Source organism: Coffea arabica, chromosome 3c, assembly GCF_036785885.1.
Source record: "Coffea arabica cultivar ET-39 chromosome 3c, Coffea Arabica ET-39 HiFi, whole genome shotgun sequence".
NCBI classification, from domain to species: domain Eukaryota; kingdom Viridiplantae; phylum Streptophyta; class Magnoliopsida; order Gentianales; family Rubiaceae; genus Coffea; species Coffea arabica.
This window is the reverse complement of record NC_092314.1, coordinates 7,668,942-7,695,651: the sequence shown is the minus strand read 5'-3', so window position 1 is coordinate 7,695,651 and position 26,710 is coordinate 7,668,942. Positions and strand designations below refer to the sequence as shown.

Genomic DNA, 26,710 nt, shown 5'->3' with positions numbered 1-26,710 from the left:
AAAATCTATCATTTTTAACAATTTAACCCCAAAGAATTAAGGTGTATCTTTTTCAAAAAAAAAAAAAAGAATTTGGATGCAAATAATAGTACTCCCTCCGTCCCAAAATTTGGGATGTTTTTTGGGAAACGCACTTTTTATGTACAGTAGCATTACAGGACAGGCTTATCTGATTCTTCCAAGCGTACCCTTTGCTGTTTGTGGAGTGAAACAACAAATTGGTGGGACTACTTGCCATTAAGTCACTTTGACTAAAAGGCGAAAACAATCAGAAGGGTATAACTTCCGATGATGTGTTGTGGTTGGGTCCATCAGAATTGATTAGTGCAATCTTGACTTGTCAATAGAAGGGTATAACTGGAAAATAATTATAAAAATGATTTGACTTTTTCAAAGTGACTCAAATTTTGGGACAAATAAAAAGTGGAAATATGACATTAACAATTGACTATACATGTTTATATTTCTCTAGGTGGATGATGCACAGAAACAAAAGCGCCCACCTCGCATTGGGAAGCGGACAACCTTGAAATTTGTAACAAAACAAACAAATTATTCTCCCAAAATCACTCACTTCTATTTTGGTTATGGGGCCCGGAGGGGGAATGGGGTGGGGTATGGGTAACTGGGTGTGTGGGGCAGGGGTGACCCAATGTATCTATATGTATGTATATGCAATATCGGTGCATGACCCATTAAAACTTCATACAGATCCGTAATCCACGTGTCACTCCGTTGGCCCCACATTTAACTGCCATCTGATTCTCCCTCGCCTCCCTCCCAACCAATCTCCCCTTTCTTCCCTATCGGGTTTATTAGCTGAGCTCACACGCACAACACACAGTCACACAGTGACGCAGCACTCTCTGTCATATATCACCTGAAAAGGAAGAATGCTAGAGTTCAGTCCTAACAAAACTCAAATGGCCCAAAAGGGATGTTGCATGTTGGTTTTTTTCTTCTGATTTTTAACGCGAAAAAGAAAATATAGGATCACTATAAAAATTCTCCTTTCTCTTTTTTTTTTTTTTGTATGGTTTATTGGTTTTCTTGGTTTTTTCCCCCTTTTTTGAGCGCAAAATTTTATATCCCAATACTAGTCTAGTCTAGAAACGAAAAGAGATCTTGCATGTCGGTTGTATTCTGATTGTTGACGTGAAAAACAGTTGGAAAAATATCATGTATAGGACGTTATATAAATCCCTCATTTCCTGGTTTCTTGATTTTCCTGGACTTTTTCAGGTGAAATCTTTGCTCCTAATACAACAGTAGAGACGAAAAGGGATCTTGCATGTTGGTTTTTTTATTTCTGATTTTTAACGTGAAGAGGAGGGGGAAATAGAAATTTTATTAAGCTGTAAAAATCCCTTCTTTGGTGTGCAAGTCTTTTGACTTTCTTGAATTTTGAGGTGAAAATTTTCCCTCCTAATACAAGAATTTCTTCGTGGAAAAAAAAGTGTGGAAACTATCAGAAATATCAAGCTATAGAAATCCCATATTTGATTCTTGTTTTTTTCTGGTTGGCGTTTGAGGTGAAAGAATTGATAAGATGGCTGGGAATGAGTGGATAAACGGGTATTTGGAGGCAATTTTGGATAGTGGGGCAGCAGCTATAGATGAGAATAAGGCCATCAGCTCTGTGAACTTGAGAGAAAGGAGTCATTTCAATCCAACAAAGTACTTTGTTGAAGAAGTTGTTACAGGGGTGGATGAGACTGATCTTCACAGGACATGGATCAAAGTTGTTGCAACAAGGAATACAAGGGAGAGGAGTTCAAGGCTGGAGAATATGTGTTGGCGCATTTGGCATCTCACCCGCAAAAAGAAGCAGGTAATTTTTGGTTTATTGACCATATATACATGCATATTGTGTGTGGATTCTTTTTATTTGTTTGTGGGATTCAATTTTTTTTTCTAATGTAGTTTGGCTCTTTCTGTAATAAATGTGCAAATGTTCTTGTGAATAGGTAACTGAGTAATATGTATTTTTTGGGAGTGCGGATGTGTATTTGTTCGTGTTATTTAATCTGTATGTCATTATTTGTTTTGTACTTTCATTCTTGTTATTGACTGGGCGATTAGTTTCTTCATACATGTAACACTGTCAATTATCATAATCTTTTTTTTTTTTTTGTAAGTTTTAGGAGAAGGGGTAGGAATAATTCTTTATGTGTTTGTGGGTTTTATTTTTTTTGAGAGGATGGAGGGTAATGTAATTATGGATTGCAAATTCTTACTGTCCCGGATTAGAAGAATCTGCCACTTGATTGGGATTTTTTAAAGGGAATTATTAGGAATATAAGGTGCTTTTAGTGATCTCATGGCCTTTTCTCAAGTAATTGTGGCTGAAATCCTAATTTTTCTTGAACAGGGTATATATTATCTATTTGCTCAAGTAATTGTGGCTTTAAGTGTCGCAGTTACTAAAAGCTGTCTTCTTGCAACTTGAGAATGAAAATCTCTAATGTTCTGTCATTCTTGCAACTTGAGAATGAGAATCTCTAATGTTCTATTCTATTACTTGGTATTAAACTTGATCCTTTGCATTACGCACTTTAACAGCCTCCATTTGAGCTAGTATCTTGCAGTTCTATCACCTGCATATAAGTCAAAGAAGAATAATCATCTCAAGAATTGCCATAAGATATATAAGCTTCTATCTAGGTTTTATTCTTTTGGGGTCTGTTGCGAGTTTTGTTCTCATATGTCATTGAAAAGGCATTATGGATTGTTAGCTTCTCTGATATAGCAAAAAGATTTTTCAGAATGCTCATTGAAGAGTCAGGAATCACCATTATTTCTTAATTTTGTATAGTTGGAATTGGAAGATATCCAACGCTTGGCCAAACGTAGGTGGGAACGAGAACAAGGACGCAAGGATGTGACTGAAGATATGTCTGAAGATTTGTCTGAAGGAGAAAAAGGGGATGTGTTGGGAGAGGCAGTATCGCTAGACAGCCCCAGGAAAAAGTTCCAAAGGAATTTCTCCAACTTGGAAGTATGGTCAGAGAAGAACAAGGAGAAAAAGCTTTATGTTGTCCTGATCAGGTACAGTACCCCTGTACCTGTTAAGGAAGTAGCACATAAATTATCCAATTTCTACCAAGTTCACCTTTGTGGTAAATACTTCCTAAGGAAATGTTTGCCCATTAAAAGGATTTTTCTGTTGCCTTTTCATATCCCTTTTTGCTCTAGTGTGGGTATTGCCAACAATAATTTCCACAAAAAATCAACTCACAATTTTGGGCACTTCTCTTCTACATTGACCAATTTCAACGTTCATCCATGACAATCCTAATCACTGGTTTTTCCAACTTGTGCCAGTGGCTTGTTAAGCATAGTTGGTTACTGGCCTAAAAGAACAAGTTGATGTTGACATCTTTTAGTTTGACTTTCTGAGCCACTGATTAAGTTTCTCTTGTAATATCACACACTTATGATATAGATTCTCTAATATCTCACTGAAGATTTCGTGTTATCCTTTTCATCAGTCTGCATGGTTTGGTTCGTGGTGATAATATGGAGCTTGGTAGGGACTCTGATACAGGTGGCCAGGTAAGATCAGCATTCAAGAAAAACTAGAACTCCTTTTACCTGTCAACTCTCATCTTATTTGGCCTGACCTGCTTTCATGAAAAAATGCCAGATTAAATATGTTGTTGAGCTTGCTAAGGCACTTGCTAAGATGCCAGGTGTTTATCGGGTTGATCTGTTCACCAGGCAAATCTCCTCTCCAGAAGTAGATTGGAGCTATGGGGAGCCCACAGAGATGCTAAATACTGGTCCCGAAGATGGTGATGGTGCCGATTTGGGAGAAAGCTGTGGGGCTTACATTATAAGGATACCATTTGGTCCTCGTGACAAGTACCTAAGGAAAGAATTACTGTGGCCTCATCTTCAAGAGTTTGTAGATGGGGCGCTAGCTCACATCCTTAATATGTCGAAAGTTTTAGGTGAACAAATTGGAGGTGGACATCCTGTTTGGCCTTATGTAATTCATGGGCATTATGCAGATGCAGGGGATAGTGCTGCTCTTCTTTCGGGTGCTTTAAACGTTCCGATGGTTCTGACAGGGCACTCACTCGGTAGAAACAAGCTAGAACAACTTCTGAAACAAGGAAGGCAGTCAAAAGAGGACATTAATTCTACATACAAAATTATGCGTAGGATAGAAGCAGAAGAACTTTCACTTGATGCTGCAGAACTTGTTATTACAAGCACCAAGCAGGAGATTGATGAACAGTGGGGACTATATGATGGATTTGATGTAAAGCTTGAGAAAGTTTTGAGGGCCCGTGCAAGAAGAGGGGTCAATTGCCATGGTCGCTACATGCCAAGGATGGCGGTAAGCATATTGTTGAGAAATTAAATTGATGTGCTATTGCTTTAGCTGAAACTTGTGCATTAGTGTTGGTTCTTAAAATAAGCAAAGCAATTTAGATAGTTATTGCTTCTTTGTTTTTTTGTTCAACTAAAGTAATTCCCTGGAATGGTAAGCTACTATGACAAGGCTCATTACTCCAGTGCAGTAATGGTTTTTAATTGATAGCATGCCTCTTTTGAGGAACTTAGAAGATTTCATTAGACATGTACCTTTGTTATTTCCTATTAAGCACTAGTATGGCAGTTGGCTGTTGTCAGCGAGACTATGATTTTCACTGAGGTTCTTGAATTCTGCAGCCAGGAGAGCATCATGAGAAAGTCTAGACATCTGCTCAAGTGTATATACATTTATGAAGGTTCTAATATCTGCTAGTTTTAGCTACATTTTTCAGGTTATCCCTCCTGGGATGGACTTCAGCAATGTCATAGCACAAGAAGACACAGCCGAAGTCGATGGTGAACTTGTAGCACTAACCAATGGTGATGGTGCTTCACCTAAAGCACTCCCTCCAATATGGTCAGAAGTGAGTAGGTGGTTTTCATAACTGATTTTGCTCTTATCTGGGAATGTTTACCTTACATCGTAGTAACTGTTTTGACAGGTAATGCGGTTTCTCACAAATCCCCACAAGCCAATGATTCTAGCATTGTCAAGACCAGATCCAAAGAAAAATATTACCACACTTGTGAAAGCTTTTGGAGAATGCCGCCCATTACGGGAGCTAGCTAATCTTGTAAGTAGGCAGCCACACTTGTCGATGAATTCCATAGAACATTTTAAGAACATGGTTGAGCACCAATAACAAGCTAATAACAAAATTAACATCCTCGTGTGCAGACACTTATAATGGGAAACAGGGACGATATAGATGAGATGTCTGGAGGCAATGCCAGTGTGCTCACAACAGTGCTGAAGTTGATAGATAAGTATGACCTTTATGGGCAAGTGGCATTCCCAAAACATCACAAGCAAGTTGATGTCCCAGAGATTTACCGTCTAGCTGCCAAAACAAAGGTTCATTAGGACTTTCAACCTTACATATGTTGAAAGTTTCTGGTAGTAAATACTAACCAGACATTACTGATATAACAGGGGGTCTTCATAAATCCAGCTTTTATCGAACCATTCGGACTTACCTTGATTGAGGTTTGGCTCTAATTCTACAGTTTTGTTTATGCTATATTTTTCTGTAATCTTCTTTACCATATCTTGAAAGTAGTTCAGAATTCCTTTATAAAATAATGTAGGCTGCAGCACAAGGGCTTCCAATAGTCGCAACAAAGAATGGTGGTCCAGTTGACATACACCGGGTAAAATTATCTTTGTCTTCTGCACTCAACATATTTTGTTGGATGAATAGTCCCATGCCCTCCAGTATTACCGTCACATATGTCCACAATCCACAGTTGAACGGTTCACGGATACCGTAAACAACTAACTCTTGTGCAGCCTTTAATTTCTGAATAGGCAAAAAAAGGTAAAAAAAACTCACAAGGTAAATAATGGAGTTTTCTACAACTGGAAGATGAAAAAGATGGTTCAGCTGGTATATATAGGCTAATTATGGCCTTGATTGTCATAAAAGCTTATTCTCCCAATTGTATGCCTCAGTTAAGCTTCAACTTTTGTATTGTAGTTGATAACTGCAAGAAAGCATTTTTCTCACCCCACCCTTCCTGCTGCTCACTGAATATTTTAAGCATATGGGAACTAGTTAATGTGCTTTAAAGTGCAAGAATAAGAAAAAGGAATAAAGAATAAAGCCATTGAGAGGTTGACCCCCAAACTCAGTATGCCGTCTTCAGATGGGAACCACTACATAGCTAAATTCTTACCCTTATATGCATTTGATTTCTTCAAAAGAATAAGGCAAGTGAACGAGCATCAGCTGGTGCAACTGACTTCTGAATTAGATAGGCTTCTAATATTTTCATACAGTCTAGGGCCTTAGCTATTCGATTGACATCTGTTTCTTCATTTTGACTAGGCACTAAACAACGGTCTGCTCATTGATCCTCATGATCAGCAGTCAATTGCGTCTGCATTACTTAAACTTGTATCTGAGAAGAACTTGTGGCATGAGTGCAGAAAGAATGGATGGAAAAATATACACCTATTTTCATGGCCCGAACACTGTCGCACATACTTAACAAGAGTAGCTGCATGCCGAATGAGACACCCACATTGGCAAACTGATACTCCAACTGATGAGTTTGATCCACAGGAGTCCTTCAACGATTCACTAAAAGATGTGCAAGACATGTCTCTCAGGCTTTCTGTTGATGGGGAGAAAACATCATTAACTGAATCACTTGATATGGCTGCAGTCGGTGATGACCGGCAACTGCAAGACCAAGTGCAGAGGGTGCTGAGCAGAATGAAGAGGCAAGAACCTGGAGCTCCTGATTCTGAAGTTGACAGGAAACCAACTGATAATTCACCAAGCAAATACCCAATGCTTAGGAGGCGACGCCGATTGATTGTTATAGCACTTGACTGCTACGACAGTAGAGGAAATCCTGAAAAGAAAATGATACAGATTGTACAGGAACTCTTTAAAGCCATCAAGTTGGATCCGCAAATTGCCAGATTGACAGGATTTGCTATATCCACTGCCATGCCAATCTCTGAACTGATGGAATTCTTAAAATCTGGAAATGTAAAAGTTAATGACTTTGATGCTTTAATTTGTAGCAGTGGCAGTGAAGTTTACTATCCTGGTACATATAGTGAAGAAGATGGGAAGATTTGTCCAGACCCAGATTATGCATCACATATTGAGTATCGTTGGGGCTCTGATGGTTTAAGGAAAACCATTTGGAAACTGATGAACACGTCAGAAGGTGGAGAAGCAAAATCTATTCATAGTCCCATTGAGGAAGACGTGAAATCAAACAATTCGCATTGCATATCCTTCTTAATCAAGGATCTCAGTAGGGTAAGTATAAACTTCACATAGACCAATGCCCAGGTTAATTTGTCGTGGATATGGGCTAGCATTTTATTTGATGGTTTTTTCAGGCCAAGAAAGTAGATAATATGAGGCAAAAACTTAGGATGCGGGGTCTTCGGTGCCATGTGATGTACTGCAGAAACTCTACAAGAATGCAAGTTATTCCACTTCTTGCATCTCGATCTCAGGCTCTCAGGTAATAATTTTCCATGGAAATGTAAATGAATGGGAGATTGCATGGTAGAAAAACTATAAGGAAGCCATTGGCTTTCCTACCTGAGTTGTCTGGCCAAATATTTTCCAACAAAATTTACCAAAAAGATAATGGTCCCATGTCATTTGAAAGGAAAGTGTCATTATTAAGTAGGAAATCTATTAGGCCAAGCAAAAGTATGTTGAAACCAGAGAAAAGTGAAACGAGAAACTGCAGAAGTATGGAGATGAACCATTTTTTCCCCTAATTTCTTGGTGGGTCTAGTAATTGCTTTCCTGCATGGTGAAATGTAGAGAAATATCACCACCCTAAGCCCCACACCCCTTTCAAAGTGCTTTGCGAGTTTCCCTTTTCATAACTTTTGATATGGTTCATTCTATTTCCTCATCTCAAAATATTAATCATCAGACTAACTTAAAGAATTTAATCAGTTGTAAATGAACTAGTTGTATTCCATGTAATGTTAGCTTATGATGGTTGATTGTATCTGAAGATTCCTTCTTCCCAAAGATCATGGATCCTTGTCCAAAACCACTAGAATAACAGAGCTAGGCTAATATTTTCTGGACTGATTAATGGCCGCTTATTGTGTGCATTCAACGAAACATTCTGCAGACTTGTTGCAATTATAATTAGAACTCCCTTGATTTTTATTTTTTTTTATTTCAAACAGATATCTGTTTGTCCGCTGGAGGTTGAATGTTGCCAATATGTTTGTAATTCTTGGTGAAACTGGAGACACTGATTATGAGGAACTGATCGGTGGAACTCATAAAACGCTGGTCATGAAGGGGGTCACAGAGAAAGGCTCTGAAGAGTTGCTCCGAACAGCAGGTAGTTACCTAAGAGATGACATGATTCCAGGTGAAAGTCCATTTCTGGCCCATTTAAACGGGGATGCAAGAGCAGAAGGAATTGCCAACACACTGAGGCAGCTTTCAAAAGCTGGAATGTGAGACATCTGAAGGGCACTTAATCCTTGTGTTTGTTGTCGAGCAAGACTTCATATACAAACAGGAGCATTATGGAGTAGTTTGTTGTATAGCTGTTGTCTCAAAATATTTTGCAAGAGAGGCAGCACTTATAGAATTGTTCTATAAATGTTACTTTGGAGAATTATTTGCAACAAGGTCGTGAAACAATACGTTGTTTTGTTCATATTTTTTGTGCTCAAATGATAACATATGTCATGTTGTGGAAGTGCTGCTCATGAGATGTCCTAAATTCTCTCATTGCATCTCAAGAACTCGTAATATTTTGCCCAAGATTCAGGAATTTGATTGAATGAATATTCTGAGCATTAGTTTGAAGAGGTTCACATAACTGTTGCTGCTAATTTCTTGGTTAATTTTGAGGTCAGAGCTTAACATGCTCAAACAAGTCATCCGGAATTCTTCAAATTTGAGGTAAGTGAAAAAGGGAAAATAGCCATTTTAGTCCTTTCAACTTTTTACTTATGTCAATTTAGTCCCTTAACTTTGTTTTAGCCTTAATATAGTCCTTTAACTTAAATTTTGTATCAATTAAATCCTTTTACGGTGGCACCTCCAATTAAAATAATTTTGATCCAAATGTCTGCGGGTAGTATAGGAAATACAGGTGAAGCCCAATATTAAAATGAAGAAAAATAGTTTTTTCATAACTTTCGGGAAGAACGTAAATTTACTATTGAATTAGGGGGATAAGTAGAAAGTTCTTGCAAAAACAAAACCCTACAACAATTGGGTCATCTTCTTCATAAACTCACAAAAAACTTTGAGGATGAACTAGAAACACCACCTATTTACATTCTTCATCAACTTCAATTAATCATCCATCACTCAAAAACAACTACACATTCTCTTTCTATCTCTAAACTTAATGAAGTCTCACATACTTTCCAACTCCACCACCGTTCTTGAGCTTCTACGGCTGTAAAGGTTCACAACCACCTCCTCCACCACAGCCGCTCACATCCACCATCATCCATCTCCAGTGTGGGCGCATGATTTGGAACTACACAACCCATCATTGAAATCATTGGAGATGCTGCAAGTTCTATGACCATCCCTTGTTACTTGCAAAAGTTCTATTACATTTTCATTAAAGTAACTTGATTAAAATAAAAATCTATTGGATAAAGGAAAAATAATAGGGGAAAAGAAACACTACTCAAATAAGGGAGAAAGATTCTGGTAAGAAATGAAAGTGACAAACAACAATGATCTAGAATCAAGATTGGAAGAATTTTGGGCTCTTCCAATGACATAATCCATGTTGTCATTGCATTTGGCTTCATATGAGTAGAGTTACTCTTTGGAGTTTGGAAACTTCATTGTGGGGATTGGCATTGGTGGTAGTAGTGTCCCAGTATTAGTGCTTTGAGAGGACCATGATGTACTAGGAGTTACAGAAAAGGGTGCAATTATATGCAAATTCAATAGAGCTAATGTCACTACAATTGTAGCAGGAAAAGTGACAACAGGATAACAGAGGACGAGAAAGAAGTATAGGAGGCTTGAATAGTGAAATAGGGACATGCATTGAAGGTTTTGGAGCAAGGACGTGTAAGAGGTGCTGGTCGAGTCAGAATGGGTGCATAATTGGATGCTTCTTTGGACTGGTACTTAATATTAAATCTTCCTCCCTAATTAAATTAAAAACCAATTTTTCTCCTCTAACTGACCAAATCTTTATTTTCTTCATTTCAGTATTGGCCTTGACATGTAGTCCCAATATTACCCTTGAGTGGATGGTGACTTTTGTACCGAAAATGTTTTAATTGGTGGTGCCACCGTAAAAGGATTTAATTGGATACAAAATTTAAGTTGAAGGACTAAATTAGGCTAAAACAAAATTAAGGGACAAAATTGATATAATTAAAAAATTGAAGGACCAAAATGGCCATTTTTCCCAAGTAAAAGTCGTAACTGGATTTTTCACCTACCAGTCTATCATTGAGTGCATTATTTCACACATTCCGTGCTGAATGCACAAAAGGAAAGCCCGATCGTTCATTGCAACTTGCAAGACAATCATATCAAGTTTCTTTACCATATTTTAAGGTCCTAATATCCTTCAGTTTTGCCTTGGCCTGCAAATGTAACTAAATAATTCCAAAATCCCTGTGAAGTGGCGAAGAAAGTACTCCACAATGTACAGCGCTCCAAATCCACAGGACCTTGTGATTTCTACAAGCCGCATTCACCCTTTTTCACACCTCCCTATTCGCGCTCCAGAACTTCAAACTTTAAATTGTAACACATATATAGCACGTAGTAGTTGGAACTTCGTAGTGAACAGCTATTTGTAAACAAATAATAGACTATTTCAAGTCGAGTGAGTTTCGGCCTCCAATGTAACTGTCCATTTTTCAATTCAAGTGTCCAAGGCACTTCGAACTAACCTATGTCCTCAAAATAAATAAGTGTAAACGGAAAATCTGTAACTGCAATTAAGCACCAATCTGCCAATAAATCTTGTACTCTTGTCAATATATTACATTTCATAATTCCAAAATTGATCTGACAATTGAAACATGACAACCAAGCAGAACATTAAAATATCATAGAAAGCAAAATTGTAATTCAAATGTTTTTCATTAGCAAATTTCAATGCAGCAATCACCTAATCTTCGCTTCGTTGAGTGATGAGACTTTGCAAACACCAGCCGAGGTGGTGAACGGGATGCCCTTATAGCAGGCCACCAACTCCTCATCTGTCCGCAGATCGGGTTGAACGGTTTCCCACACCTTTTTCTTAGGGTTCAACTGGTCATCAGGACTGCCTTCACATCCTGGAAACTTCACTCTTTCACCAATGACAGCACCTTCAGGTGGCTCAACCAATTCAACCTACCATGTGATAAGCATTCACAATGATTAACAAGTACTGTGAACCTATAAGACTTCTTTCCAAGTTCACCAATGCATTTGGCACAAGCACTCTTATCCGTTTCAACAGATTGTCCAAAAAAAAAATGCGATCATCCGCTTTTCAATTAACTAGAAGCCAAGCCCTTAATTCAATGCACCATGTTTTGCAGTTTAAATGTATGTACGCTGAAGGACACATCAGCCCAGACAAACGAATAATCTGAAGCTGAATAATGGAGGTAAGCAACAGAGGAAGAGATGAGCTATATATGTATTTTTTGGATCAGTAATCAGTGAAGGTTGTTTGACTACAAGTAATCCTCTCAGTCTTTTCGGTCCTTTGGCGAAAGCAATGAATGCCTGAAGGAGCAATTGAAGGGTAGTCGCACTCTTGAAAGCACGAGTTCCAGACTAATAACTTAAAACAGTAATATTGTTGCTCACCTTGGTGTCCTCACTATTAGAAGCACAAAGAACCATGGCTTCAGATTTTACTCCCCGCATGTTTGCTGGCTTGAGATTGCAAAGAACGCAAACCTTCCGATTCTGACAGATCAATCATCATTAAGAATATTAAACAAGGAAATCATAAACCTCAGAAATTTTTAAACAAGCACATACAAATATATGGAAAAGAAAAAGGTGATGCAGAAACCTGCATTTTTTCTAGAGGAATGTACTTGACAAGGCCACTAACTACTTTTCGTGGTTGAGGTTCACCAACATCAATCTCCTCCACATACAGTGAATCAGCAGAAGAATGTTTTTCAGCTTTTTTAATGAGACCAACACGGATATCAAGTCTACTAACTGATATTTCTGCTTCAGCAAGGGAAGCAGTCTTAGATGCACCTTGAGCGGATTTTTTTGGCTTTCCCTTCTTTGCATTCCCATCTAGAAGAAGAGGCAGAAAAACTTCAGGTAAGCAACAATTTCACTAGTCAGGTGTCACATTGTATATTCTGTAGCCAACTTGCAAACAGGTTTTCATCAATCATGCAAAACATTCAACGAAACTATTTTACAGACAGTACTTGACACATGATAGTTGTGGTAAGCTGATTGGGAGCACTCCAGTCAGCATTGGAACATATAATGCTTCCACTGACAATAGTCAAAGGTGTCACAAAGCAAAACACCACATTGAGGATGCTGAATTCTATAAGAGACAACTGATGCTGAATTCTATAAGAGACAACTGATGCTGCAATGCTGATGAAAGTATCAAAAAGGCTGGTATCCACATTTCAATTATTAACAAACCTAAGGACTGCAGAAGCCTGAGAATTCACCTCAGACGTACTGCTCTGGACTGGACTCATCCAGCCATTGGAAATTAAAGAAAACAGCCAAGGAAACAAGATGCAGCAAAAGCTAGCCCCATTGAATCTTATGTTGGTAAGTTGCAGGAAGTGGAGTAGAATTGTTCTGAAAAGCAAGTCAAATTCAACTTTGGAAAACTAAATCATGAATTTCTTAGGTGATCTTGCAAAAGGATGAACTTGTAGGATATGTAAATCCAGTCATAGGAAAAATGATTGCCCATCAAACGAAACCAAAAGAATAATACTGTTGACACCTATTAATGACTCTAGCAAACCAGGACAGAGATTCAAATTGAAATTATATCACCCCATAAACTGCCAAGACTGTCTATTTCATATTTCAATGGTCAAAATATCATTTTAACTGCTTTCACTTAGCTATAATCAAATCAGAAACCACTAAAGCAGCTAGATGAAGCAGCTTCGAGATTTAACCCCCAACAAAGTGGCATATAACAAAAAAGGTTGCCTAACATATTTTGATAATGACAAAATATCGAGATACACAGAAGGAAAGCACTCCAGAACAACTTATGACCAATCACAGGACAGATGATAAATATAAAGCAGCAAAACCTGAAAGTTTTGCTTTGTTTAATTGTTCACTAATCTTTGCCTCGGCTTCTTCCTTCAATTTCCTGTCAGCCCTATCAGCTTGACTTCCAGAAAATTTCCCTCTGTACAGTTCAGCTTCATCTTCTTTCTGCAATCACAGGATTTTCAGTCATTATAATCAATCACATGTTTGTTGCATCTTAGATTAATTACAATCAAAACAGCCAATCCAGGACATATCCTCCAACAAATTAGAATCTATACCAGCTCCTTGAACAATGGTTTAGGAGTTCCAATTCTATGACCTGCAGAAAGAATCTCCCATGGCCTTTTGGCCCTTTCAATATCACCTTTTTCATCACAAAGTGAAATTTGTTCAAGAGGCAGGTTGAGCTGCTTTAGAACCTGTGTATCACATAGAGCAAGACATCAGAATTTCAGAAAACAAGTCCTAAAACAGAATCTAGTTTACAATGCTACAATCAATTACCTCGATGGAAAAAGATGGCATGAAAGGTTCTAAAAGAGAGGCAATGAGATACACTAGTCCAGCAGAAGTTCTCATAACTATGGAACACGTAGGTTGATCATCCTTGTAGAGTCTCCAGAATTCATTCTCCTATTAACAAGATTGAATAAGTTATTCTTATGCTTTAGGCAAATCAACAATGAGAAACTGTCAAATAGCCCCATGTTCATCTTTGAGACAAGAAAATCTCGAAAGTAACCCTGAATCAGTAGAACTCAAAAGCCAACATTGACAAATTGAATTCTCACAAATGCAAACATGTTAGAGGCTTACTTGCAGATAACCATTTCCCTCTGTGGAAATAGCCATAGCGATCTTCAAACCTTGCTTTAATTTTACCTTCAAGAAAAGATGTTTCATTGATAGCATGAAATGGAGAAAAGTTTTCCAAGCAAAACAGTTCATTTACAGGACCACATGGCTCAATCACCTTCTCCATGGCTTCTACATATTGCTCAACAAGCTCACCAACTTTATCTCCCAAAGCTTTGGTTGAGGGATGTGATTCTGCATCCTGTGCATCAGGAAGGATGGAACCATATCCTAAACCTGTAGCACCATATATTGCAATTGAATACAACATGAGATGCAACAAGGAAAAGTTCAAAATATGGAATATTGCTATCAATACATAATATGTATAAGATAAGTCATACAGGGACAAAACCTACCTGGAGCTTTTGCAATGAAGTTCAATACCCGATTGATGAAATTGCCAAGATTTTTCAGCAACTCATTATTTAATTTTGCTCGTAAATCATCCCAAGTAAATAAGGCGTCTGATACCTATACGTGCCAGGTCATAAGAACTGCTGACGGAAAATATGTGCATCTATATTTGTGTATGCAGGGAGTGGGAGCAGAAAAAAGATTGGTTGCCAATGTCCGTCAAGTGAAAAAACAATATTGAAGATGGCAGTAAAAAGAAAGCACCTCTGGCCTATTTGTCAGTAAGTAATATCTCCATACTTCTATAGGAATATTTGTATCTTTTGCATCATTTCCAAAAACTCCAATACCCTTACTTTTTGAAAACTTTCCTGCATAAAACCAACCAGAAAAATCAGACATGGCAAGCTATTATAGAATGAAGAATGAGCAAAATGAAATGCAGAAATTATTTGTCACATTTTGGCCTAAAAAATTATCTTCAGGACACATAGCATATTCAATTTACAAATCTAGTAGTTTCTTTGTTAACCTGATTCATAGTTCAGGTATTCCGTTACGCTGATCGTCTTCATCAAAGTCCAATTTTCACCAGTCCCAAGAAGGGTAGAAGGGAACATCACCTGAAAGGGGGGGGGGTTTAGAGAAGAACTGTACATGATCATGAGCAACATAAAAGAAATGAGACACAATAATAGAACTTTTAATAACAATTCCTCAGGCATTAAGTTGATTTCTTTTTACAAATCTAACAAATCAAATCTTAATTGCAGTGTCACAGAAGAAACATTGTTTGTTTAAAGGGGAAATGACCCTTTTTTTTGTTTTTTTTTGGTTGGGGGGGGGGGAGATTGAACTTTGGAACTAAGAACTAGCCAATAATCCTACCAACAAGGGTGCATTTTAGTACCCACTCAAACAAGAACAGCAAAATCACACCTGTTCTAGGAAAAGAATTTCGTTCACTGTAAAAAAACCCAAATAGTTATTTCCTTCTTGAATGGATTCCAAAAAGATGACACAAAATACTGTGCAGAAAGGACATAAAAATATACACGCATATAGCAAGAATTGTCAATTAATTTAACCCATCACTTAGGTTAAAATCACAACCATTTAATGCAAATGCATGAGTAAACCGGTAATCACCACCCCACCATCCATGGAAAATGTTAATATTGCTCAAGCATCTCAAACTTCAAGAGCAAGTTACATACAGTGTGAAAAGGAACATTATCCTTGCCCATAAACTGAAACAACTCCACTTCTTCAGGGTTTTTCCACCACTTTTCCCACTCTGTTGTGTAGCATGCAGTGATTGATACATATCCAATAGGCGCATCAAACCACACATAAAAAACCTAACCATAAAAAATAAGAGTAAGTTTAACAGTTTAAATATCAAACAAACACTAGAGTCAATAGTATTCTCACCATTTATAAAGGAGATACTAAGCAAGGCATTAACCAACCCTTCAAATTTTTCCTCAACTAACCTTGTCCTTATATTTCTCATGTGGAACAGGAACTCCCCACTTCAAATCTCTAGTAATGCATCTTGGTTTCAGTCCTTCTCTAAGCCATGCATTTGTTGCTTGGATGGCATTTTGACTCCATCCTCCAGCCACTGACATTTCGTTTATATATGCCTCTAATTTGTCCTTCAGCAAAGGAAGCTCCAAAAACAAGTGATCCGTGTCTCGAATGTGTGGAGCCGATTTACAAACCTGCTCAGAAAATAGAAAATAAATTGTCATCACTCAATTACGCTGTATGTAGCTCGAGCAAAAGGAAGAAAAACAATAAGCATTCTTTTTCCTTCAAGTTTCCACCAAATTAGATTTGTAAAAGTCAACACTTGAGCCTTGAAAATTTTGGTATTAGCTAATTGCATGATAGAATTCTTGCAATAGATTCAATTAAACAGCTTCATTTTTTTGAAAGAAAATAAAAGAAATTAGTGTATCTTCTTTCGGCATCTATGAAGTAGGTCACCGTCAGCAGAAGAATGGCTGTTACAAACCACCTTGCATTTTGGATCCAGTAATTCTGTAGGATTTAAAAGCTTTCCACAATTTTCACATTGATCTCCTCGGGCAGAATCATAATTACAATGTGGACAACTACCCTCCACAAATCGATCAGCTAAGAATCTTTGGCATGTATCGCAGAAAAGCTGCATTCACAATGTAGTTCTGGTCAGCACGCTCCCATATTGCAAACATGAAAAATTGCCAAATGAGGCTGATAAGAGGAATTAAGATCAGCAGCATTATCCTGTTCTCGGAAAATATTCAGGCATGCCATAACCTTTTACCTGCTGCATTGTGTTCTCGGACAACCAATTGTTTTCCAATAATTTCTTGAAAATTGCTTGGCAAACCTTGGTCTGTTCAGGACTTGAAGTACGTCCAAACTTATCAAAACTAATATCAAACCACTCATAGATGCTTTTATGGATTGCATGGTATCTACAAGAAGAAATAAAATACCTCAGTACAAAAACATGCTCGTAGTAAAAGTCAAAGTGATCATATTGATGAGTGTTGTATCATATAATTCAAGTAATGAAGAACTGTACACACAAATGATACAGCAGCAACAGCATGTCATTTTCTATCGAAAGAGTACCTATTACCAGAGAAGCATGAGAACACTCAGAACTCTAGAATCAAACTGCCACCAAAACCCATCTTGTCAGTAGAAAATGATGAAGTGCTAACAAGAACTTTCATAATCTCAAAATCGAGATCAATCCCTTTGCAGTTCATATCTTACATGAAAAAAGAATAGTAATAGCTCAACTAGATGGACTTAAACTCTTTAATTTCCGAGTTCTCAATGAAGCATGGAACTAAGTTATTACATACCTAATCTGTATAAACTTTTCCATTTTCTTAGTGCGACCTAAATTTCCAATCAATAACAGGAACTGTACTTTCTCTAACAGATACTGAATAATTCTCAACATAACAGGCATAAAGTAAATGCAAAAAGAAAAGGATAAATAATAAAATACGAACTAAGCATCTATGTAGAATCAATACATACATCACAATTAACACTCAAAAAATTAAAACTAATGAACCAAAATTGTAAGCCCACAAAACCCAAAAAAAAAAAAAATTACTTATCACAAATTTCCTGAGGAGTAACTCCCTCTTCAAGAGCCTTATTCTCTGTAGCTGTTCCGTACTCATCCGTACCACATATGTATATCACATTGTACCCTCGTAACCTACAGTACCTCGCAAACACATCCGCACTTAACACACCTACACCAGAAAAAATTTAAACACAGAATCACAACACCAATTACAGCACAAGGATGGATACATCAATTTAATTACATAAAAAAAATTCATCCAAAAAAATCAGTAAAAAGAATTTTAAAAAAATTTAAACTTGAGAATACAAAAAGGAAAATTCAACCATCACAAACATTACACACAAAAACCAAAAGAGTTGTTCAAGAGATAAACATATTTATCAACACTTGTAACAAAAAATCACTAATACCCCAAAGCTGAAAATTGAAAATCAAACAAACAATTTAACCATGTCATGAACATACGCAAAACAATTTAACAAAAAATCATTAAAACCCCAAAACTGAAAATTGAAAATCAAACAAACAATTTAACTATCTCATCCATAAACGCAAAACCGACTAAATTGGTCAAGAAGACCACATATTATAAAAAAAAAAATTAATCAAAAAATAAGTAAAAATCCAAAACTAAAACTTGAGAGTCAATTAAAAAAAAAACAACGACTACATGCACACAAAACAAACTAAATTGTTCAAAATATTCATCATAAATCAATGAAACTTACAGCCAATGATATTGCCGAGATGAGGAACATTGTTCACATACGGTAAAGCACTTGTTATCAAAATATTCCGCTTCCCGGGGATCGGTAGCTTAACATTTTGGGGAGGATTATTCTTCCCCGAGTTTTCCAAGTCGCCCATTTTTCTGGTAATTGTCGAAGAAAAGCAACGAAAACTTAACAATTTTGAAGGCGGACAACAGTGTGTGAGCGTGTGTAGTCTAAGGAGGTGAAACGGACCGCGGCGGAGGCGGAAGAGCTGGTGGAGGCGGTGGCAAGAGAGGAGAAAGGAAGCTATGGTGAAAATGGGAAAAATGAGGAAAGTGTCAAGGCTAGACTTTTTGGCTTAGTGAAGGAATTTAGGGTTTAACAACAGAATCAGAATAGATAAATTTCGGGTAATAAATATTCGTTTCTTTTTCTGGATTCCGTTATTGCCGTTAAACTACGCGATCATATGCAAGGAAAATGAATATAGCTCAGTAATTTCAGACTAGAAAAAGTTGAAAACTTAGGATGAGAAGGACGTAAAATTAATATTTTAAAAATAAATGTGAAAATTTTATTTAATGAAATATGGTAGACGTTTTAAATAATTTTTTTCAAATCAAAATCATGAATGATAAAAAAATTTATTTAACGAAATGTAATAGACGTTTTAAACTATTTTTTCAGATCAAAATCATGTTAAAGCATTTGTTCAAGAGTGACACTCAATTAAATTTTTTTTTTTTTTTTGTATGCTAGAATAACTTTTACTAAATCTAGTATTTTAAGATGGATTATGTTGAATGCTTAAAAAAAAGGATGGATTATATTGAACTAATTTTTGCATGTGAGAAGGTTTCATTTACAATGAAAATTTTGTGTTATTTTCGTTATTAAGGAACAAAAAGTAAAATTTGATGCTTGATGCTTTGATAGTTTGCTAAGATGATTTTCGCATGTTGCAAATGGAATAAAGTGTTGGTTCTTTAGTGGTAGCATAAAAGATGTTGACTTTGACTTTCTTAGTGGATTTCCTAATTCTTAAAATCATATAGTAACACCGCTCAAAAATATCTAAAAATACATTTAAAAAGCATCTGAAAATTATTCAAAAAATACATTCGGACAAACTGATCAACAATGTTTGAATAGGAGTTTATTTAAAATATTAGTTAGAATAATTATTATAACATTTTTTATGATATGATATATGTGAAATAAAAAAATTGTTAAAAAGATTAAAATATGTATTAGAGAATATATCTCTGATGATCCAAGTAAATAATTTTTGTGCAAATAATAGCTATCCAAGTAAATAATGTTGGATATTTCAGTTTGTTTGGATTGGCATGATTTCAGATAAAATAATTTGTTTCACAAATTTCAATCACCTTTTTATCTTTTCAATCATTTTTTTATCCTACATACATTACATAACAAAAAATACTATAATAATTATCTCAAATAAATTATCCAAATAAACTTCCGTCCAAACAAATGTAATTCCTTTCCACCTTAGCCCACACCTCTAATCCCACCTTGCTCCCTTCCGCAACCCCTTCTCCCTTATTTTTTTTTTTCCCTTTTATTTGGTGGCATGACCTAATCACATGACTCAACAAATTATAAAGTGAGGGGCAAAATGAAGAAAGGCGGCTTGGAATAGGGCTGAAGAGAAAGGGCGGAGGGAATGCGAGGTGGTAAGGAGCGGAGCCACAGCGCTGTGATGATTGGTAACTGCCCCTCCATCTCCCTCAAATTTAACAAAATTAAATTACAATTTCAAAATTTTCAAAAATTTTAGATTTACGCCCCTTACATTTTATAAAATTCTTTCCTATGGATGAATTTACCCTTACCTTTCCATTAACTACATTGACCCCTAGAAGTACACAAACTTTTGTAATAGTAATTATTTTAATAGAAAAATAAATTTTACTCCAAAACTAAACATTGCCATTATTTTAATGGAGAAATAAGTCTTTGATCTATTTTATTCAGATACAAAGGATAAAGAGAACCATTTAAACTTAAGATATATACAATAAATTGAAATGACAACAAATTTTAATTCATTTATATTACATTTAAGAGTTGACCGTTGCTTCTTTTTGTTTGAAGTCCTACATTAGTAGAAGAGGAGGAAAGAGAGAGGTGGCAAAGGAGGACGAGAAATGGAGGCATTAAAATAGAGGTGGCGGCAAAATTAGGTCATTGTCTCTTGAACAAGAAAAAGAATTGGTACTAGAATGTGTCAAAAACAATAAATGCACGGGCCAAATTAGGATAACCCCAAAAAAGGGGGAACTAAACTCTCACTTTTTGAGAAGGAAACCAAGTCACCTGAAGAGTGACTAAGCTCTAACATCGCCACATCAACACTTCAATTCACCACCGTCGATTCCCCACTCCGACGCTAAAAACCACATCCAATCCAACGGCCCACAACGCCCACAGGTGTCTGTCGACTCACACGCTGCACCGCGCTATACACTCGCACACGCGCCTAGGAAAGTTAACGTCTAAACCGCGTGTACAGTGACGAATCTAAAGACCGGCGTTTTGGGTTCTTCTTTTTTAAAAGTTGAATTGAATCCAACATCCTTTTCCCCAAAACCCACCCAAAAATCAAAAAAATGAAAGGAAGATTTTTGTTTTTTTTGGAATAATAAAAATTCCGACTGATATTCAATTTTTTGAGATATAATATCGTTGATATATCTTGTAATTGACATAAATTGTAGGGTATAAATAGGGGAGAGATAGTGTTGATTCTGTTGAAGGAGGAGAATGGTGGCGAAATAGATCTGATTTTCGAGAAAGGTTAGTCGTTTTTTTTTTTTGCATTTTTTCCTCTCGAGTATGTGTGGTTCTCTGTGTGTGTAGTGTGTGTTTTTGTAGTAAAGGTACCATGTTTTGGCTGGATTGCTATTGAGAAAGGTGAAGGGTTGAATTTTTTGTTTTCCTGGTGATTTTTGTACTTAGCTTTGATAAATAAATTGGAAGAGTATGGAGCTTGATGTTGGTGAATGCATTGTATTTTTGTTTTATTATGTTGTTTGATAAGTGTGTGTTGTGTGTGTGTAGAATGAGGGTTTTGTTTATATGGTAAAACACGAGAGGATTTATCCAGTTATTGTAACTTTTCTTGTTTTCTTTTAATTAATTGCAAGATTTGGTTTTTATGTGTTTTTGTTCCTTTAGTCTGGGGTTTTTATCAAAAGTTGAAAATTTTAAAGCTGTTGAATCAGTTGAATATGTGTTTGTTTGATTTTAGTGAATAGCTTCAAAGTCGAATTGTAGTAAGAAAAATTACCTTTAGGGGTGGAAGCTGTATTTTGGGGCAAAGGAATTTAAATGATGGGACATGGTGAATGACAAGGTGGAAAATTTTGGTGGTACTAGTCCAGTCCGCTAGCGTTGTTGGACAAGTGTTCGAATTTAGGCAAATGAAACTATTTTGGAGTTTAGGGAAAGTCGCTTGCATTGGATGAATGTGGAGTATTTATGTTAGTCGTGTTAGTCATCTCGTCACACGTTTCCACATTATTCGCTGTGGGGCATGTTAGCAGTAACTTAGTGTAGTGAAGATCTTACTGTGGTGCGATTGTCTCCTTTATGTTTAACGGCCTTCTTAGTACTTAAGAGGAGATTTGCTGGAAATTTGGTTACTATTCTGGATTATGGAAACAAAGGTGTGGATAATATGTATGCAAGTGCACACATTAGAATCCTGTTTGTCTTAAATAGGTTGTCTCAGTAATTTTTGTTGATTTGCTATGGTTGGCGCAATGTGCTTTTTTCTGGACAGACTTATGTGCATAGCGTTATGGGATTCACGGAGATTCTATCTTGTTTTGACTTTTCCTTTGGTTCAATGGCTTCTCTTCGTGTTGCTTCTACAGCATTTTGACATTCAGGAGAGACCTTAAAATGGTTTGCTTAGAGTGACTCTAAACTTTTAGGAGAGAAGCAATGGATTTTCCCTTTTCTTGTATAGTTATGGTTTAGGACAGTGTCAATAGTTTATATCTTAGCTAGGGTGGAGCCATACATAGTACTTCCAAAAATGGAATCTAATGAAAAGGAATGTGATGTGTCAAGACAGTTATACTTGACCATGTGATGAGAAACTCTTAGGGGGGTCGTGGATAGCGCACCCTGAACTTGCTCTAGACAATTTTTACAAGTCCCCAGTAGAATGACTTTCATGTTCTTTTTGTACAAGTTTCGTGTTTCTTATTTTTCCATGTCTTCATATTCATTGCAGCAATAAGTGTGGTTGGATTGGGGATTATTTGACATTATTTTTTGAAAAAACATTGTAGCACTTTTTTGATGTGACGTATGTGAGATAAAAAGGTAGTTGGGAAGATAAAAAGGTTATTGAAAAATTTTATGATGCAATCAAATAATTTTTGGCAAATGGGAAGCTATCCAAACACACAATATGTTTTAAATATCTTTTGTCTTTCTTTAAGCTGTAGATTTGGGATACTTGTTTAACTTATGAAGATTTTGTTTGCATCAAGTCCATGTTTTCTGGATCTTATGGTCTACATAGCTCTTACCATTTTATTGTCCGGAAACGGTGTTATGATAATGATAGAAATGATAGTGGGTGGTTGGATTTAATCTTATCAATTATCTGCGATTTTCTTCATATAAGTGTCATTGGCTTGTTTCTTGCAGGTCCCCTGAAATTATTAGCTTCTTATAGCAAAATACAATTTTAATCAGATACTGATATAGTAATTAAGGGATGGCAGATGGAATATCAAGCTTCTGGGGTCCTGTCACATCTACTCACGAGTGGTGTGAGCCAAATTATCTCTACTCCTCCTATATTGCAGAATTTTTCAACACTCTCTCTAATTTGCCAGCCATTCTTTTGGCGTTGGTTGGTCTTGTGATTGCCTTGAGCCAACGGTTTGAGAAAAGGTTTGGTGTTCTTCACATATCAAATATGATACTTGCCATTGGGAGCGCACTCTATCATGCAACATTGCAGCGCATGTAAGTATCTCGTGCTGTTGTTTTTCTTGATTGCATGGATAACTGATTTTGCTGTTTCTAGTTGCTAAAATTGCTAAATTTCCAAATTGGCTGAAATATTCTAGTTAGTTCATAACTACAAAAGCCTGCATAATAACCTCATGCTTTATCAACCAACTGGAAGACATCTGATGTAACGATGAATAGTCAGATTAGAACCTCTGTTTCGGCTAGTACGTGATGCATTTTGAAGATTGCAACATGTAGCGCTCCTCAACCTCCAAGAGCATATAGATTTAGGTCTTTCTTGAAGTTCCAGCCTACACCTGCAAGTGTCTGATATCTTCCAAGTGCTATTGTTTGAAACATGATTTCAAGCTTGTCAGTTGTAAGTTTTATAAAACTCTTAGTGATAAGAAGTGCACGATATATGCATGACATTCGTGTCGCAAGGCCTTATGTACGTGGACCTTGTTTTCTCAAGCTTTGAGGAAAATTTCCTATTATCCTCTTCCTGAGTGTTGGATATGTTTCCTCAGCGTCATTAAGAGTTACAACCACCAAATTTGTTTTGTCAGCCTAACTTCTGTTGACTATAATCTGGTCATTAAAGGGCTCATTTCATGCCATTCAGCCTCCTTTCATCACATTACACCAACTCCTCTGTTCCAGTCAGTTGTAGAGCTGGTTCTTTGTCTATTTGCCCCTGTGGCTTATTATGTCATGGCCAGTTGTAGTTGTTCCGAATGGATTTTGTGGTGTAATGCTGAGTAATTTAGAAAATCTTGATCAGCGGAAATACATCCACAGTCCTTTTCATTTAGCCTAATTTTCTGTCACTGTTTCTTTCAGTAGCGTGTGATTTCTTTCCAATTGCTTGCTAAAGTTTAATCTTTCGAAGTCATGCATATTTTTCTGGAGACTCAGATATTCAAGGCCCTCATCAAAAAAGATGGTCTTCAAGCAAATATTTGCAGTTTTTCAAAAATATGGTCTGCAGACTCTGTTATAACCCATTGTGAGGCCATAGCATAGCTTTTCAACACCTGAAAATAGATATGGTAGGCTCTGTATTTTTCATATAGAGATATGTTCAACCAGTTTTTTTTTTTTGTTTTTTTGTGGGGGGGGGGGGTATGATTTTAGAAGGCTGTTACATTAGTTATCTCAGGGAAAGGAAGTTGAAAAAACTCACAATTATGGCAGAGATGAATATATATTTCAAATTGTAATCTCTGTATCATCTTTGTTTGGCAAAGTGATAATGATTTCAAATATTAACACTCCTCTTGTAAAAGCATACCTAAAACAACTAGTTTGCTGCACTTAATAGTGGCTTGTGTTTTTAAACTGCATTATTAACACCTTAGCTTTGAGGGCAAGTCTATGGTAGGAAATTGCTCAACAGATTCTGTCTGAGACGGTGCTCAATGTTGTGAGGTAAAAAATGGTTGACTCTCTATTGATATTATTTACATGAGTTGTTTCTTTTGTGTTGGGTTGTTTGATGATTTAACTTAGGGTATTGTTATGTTAAATGCCATTGGGATGAAATGAAATTGCCAGCATCAAGATTTGATGTATTTAAAAACATTTTTTTGACGTGATGAAGGCTTGTGTGTCAAGGATATAAATCTAGGGTCACCTACCTTCTAAGAATTGCTTTGCGGTAACCGAATCCCGGTATTCTTTTCTTTTTTATTGGTCTCATCTTACTATGTCGCGTTGAAGAACCAAATAATCTCATTTAAATTTTTATCTCATGCAACTTTTAATAAATCTGTCTGCTGTATGATGTGTTTGTATACTCATTGAGCTGGCATAATATGGTTCTTCTATCTTTTATGACTTTTGTATGTCCTAATTGCTTCAGTGGTCTTAATCTGCAACTTATTTTTAGGCAACAACAAGGTGATGAAACGCCTATGGTATGGGAAATGCTTCTATACCTTTACATCCTTTACTCTCGGGATTGGCATTATCGTAGTACAATGCCCATTTTCTTGTTCCTCTATGCCATAGTGTTTGCCTTTGCACATGCGTATGTCCGTTTTGGCGTTGGGTTTTGGTTGCATTATGCACTACTATGCCTTCTGTGCATCCCTCGGATGTACAAGTATTACATTTACACAGAAGACAAACTGGCAAAGCGGCTAGCAAAGCTATATTTAATCACCCTAATAGTTGGGAGTGTCTGCTGGCTCTTTGATCGACTATTGTGCAAGGGCATTTCACGCTGGTACTTCAATCCACAGGGCCATGCTTTGTGGCACGTCTTCATGGGTTTCAATTCCTACTTTGCAAATGAATTTCTGATGTACTGCCGTGCTCAGCAAAGAGGGTGGGATCCAAAGGTCAAGTATTGGGGAATCCTCCCATATGTGAAGATTCAAAAGCCGAAGGAACAGTAGATGTTCAGCTGGATAGGAAACAACCCCTCTTACAAAGACAATAGACGGGCAATGACTTTGCAGAAGCGCGCAAAGAAAAGTGGTCGTGATTCTTTTTTCTTCGTTTTCTTTTCTTTTTTTTTTTCTTCCAGCCAAGACATTTTCAAAACGCGATGTAAATGACTGCTCGAAATTGTTTTGTTTGTCCGGACGGTGGCTCAATTTTGACTGTAAAATTAGTAGTTCCCCAGTGTACCATATTTATGTACTTTTCGCTGGATACAACAGCAGACCGGTTAGCTTGATACAACACCTGACCGGTTAGCTTCTTAGTGTTTTCTTCTTCTCCCTTTTCATTTGGTCTCTAGAAAGCTTTTTCGCTGAAATTTTGACATGATTTTCACTCTCTGTTCCTTCATTTGTATGTTTAATTCTTCGACCTGAAGTATCAATACACGTCATATGTTTTACTAACTGATAAAGAAGGCTAATCACTTGGCTGATTATGTTTTGCTCAATAGAACTTTGTCCTGAACTTTTATGTATATCAAATCCTATAATGTATCGTTGGTGACTGCATGCCTGGTTGAAACTTTGCAGATGTTGAAGTATTTTTGTAGCAGTGCTTCAACGACTTGAGGTTGCTAATTGCCTTAAATCTGCTACAGCTGACTGAGCTGCGATACAGAGCTCAAGGCCAAGGTGATGGACTCCCAAACTAATATGCCATGGAAATTAGAGTTTGATACTCAAGTACTTTGACAAATTTCAATTGTATTGCAAATGCAAATGGCTTATGAAACGAGGATATCTACATTCTTGAGTATTTATACTCGAACAATTTAAAACAACATATTCAACAATCTTGAGGTTCCCCAGCCTTAAATCCACTACAACTAAGATACAGAGCTCCATCAAATCTTCCTCTTATGGATCTTAGCAGCGAAAACTCAAAACCTGGCACAAGCATTTGGCTATCCATAAGCGAGCAAGTCAAGAATGCACTTGAGAATCATGGGT

The 26,710-nt window shown here is 36.8% G+C and overlaps 3 protein-coding genes across 6 annotated transcripts; 2 read left to right on the top strand and 1 right to left on the bottom strand.

Moving 5' to 3' along the window:
- The first annotated feature begins 833 nt into the window (after window positions 1–833).
- LOC113734473 (probable sucrose-phosphate synthase 2) lies at window positions 834–8,751 on the top strand. Its single transcript, XM_027261037.2, has 12 exons — window positions 834–1,831; window positions 2,816–3,048; window positions 3,492–3,555; window positions 3,647–4,345; window positions 4,776–4,907; window positions 4,986–5,117; window positions 5,222–5,398; window positions 5,477–5,530; window positions 5,632–5,694; window positions 6,372–7,322; window positions 7,406–7,533; window positions 8,225–8,751. The coding sequence occupies exons 1-12, from the start codon at window positions 1,550–1,552 to the stop codon at window positions 8,505–8,507; spliced, it is 3,198 nt and encodes a 1,065-aa protein (XP_027116838.2). The 5' UTR covers window positions 834–1,549; the 3' UTR covers window positions 8,508–8,751.
- A 2,228-nt stretch (window positions 8,752–10,979) lies between these two features.
- On the bottom strand, window positions 10,980–18,752 carry LOC113734472 (probable methionine--tRNA ligase). 2 transcript variants are annotated; one of them, XM_027261034.2, is made up of 17 exons: window positions 18,321–18,752; window positions 17,614–17,758; window positions 16,801–16,954; window positions 16,510–16,659; window positions 15,980–16,210; window positions 15,701–15,844; window positions 15,016–15,106; window positions 14,748–14,854; window positions 14,486–14,600; window positions 14,245–14,363; window positions 14,088–14,153; window positions 13,776–13,904; window positions 13,550–13,690; window positions 13,307–13,433; window positions 12,061–12,299; window positions 11,850–11,951; window positions 10,980–11,384 (listed from the first exon to the last, which is right to left on the bottom strand). In XM_027261034.2, exons 1-17 carry the CDS (start codon window positions 18,457–18,459, stop codon window positions 11,154–11,156), a joined length of 2,430 nt encoding a protein of 809 aa, XP_027116835.1. In that variant the 5' UTR covers window positions 18,460–18,752; the 3' UTR covers window positions 10,980–11,153. The 2 variants fall into 2 exon arrangements, with proteins under 2 accessions (XP_027116835.1, XP_071938261.1); XM_072082160.1 differs by lacking the exon at window positions 17,614–17,758 and having other exon boundaries at window positions 18,321–18,451.
- A 1,226-nt stretch (window positions 18,753–19,978) lies between these two features.
- On the top strand, window positions 19,979–26,046 carry LOC113734471 (alkaline ceramidase). Of its 3 annotated transcripts, none has more exons than XM_072082158.1 (4): window positions 19,979–20,038; window positions 21,050–21,128; window positions 22,998–23,321; window positions 25,201–26,046. In XM_072082158.1, exons 3-4 carry the CDS (start codon window positions 23,068–23,070, stop codon window positions 25,709–25,711), a joined length of 765 nt encoding a protein of 254 aa, XP_071938259.1. In that variant the 5' UTR covers window positions 19,979–20,038; window positions 21,050–21,128; window positions 22,998–23,067; the 3' UTR covers window positions 25,712–26,046. The 3 variants fall into 3 exon arrangements, with proteins under 3 accessions (XP_071938259.1, XP_071938258.1, XP_027116834.1); XM_072082157.1 differs by lacking the exon at window positions 19,979–20,038 and adding an exon at window positions 20,464–20,762; XM_027261033.2 differs by lacking the exon at window positions 19,979–20,038 and having other exon boundaries at window positions 20,464–21,128.
- Window positions 26,047–26,710: the final 664 nt, after the last annotated feature.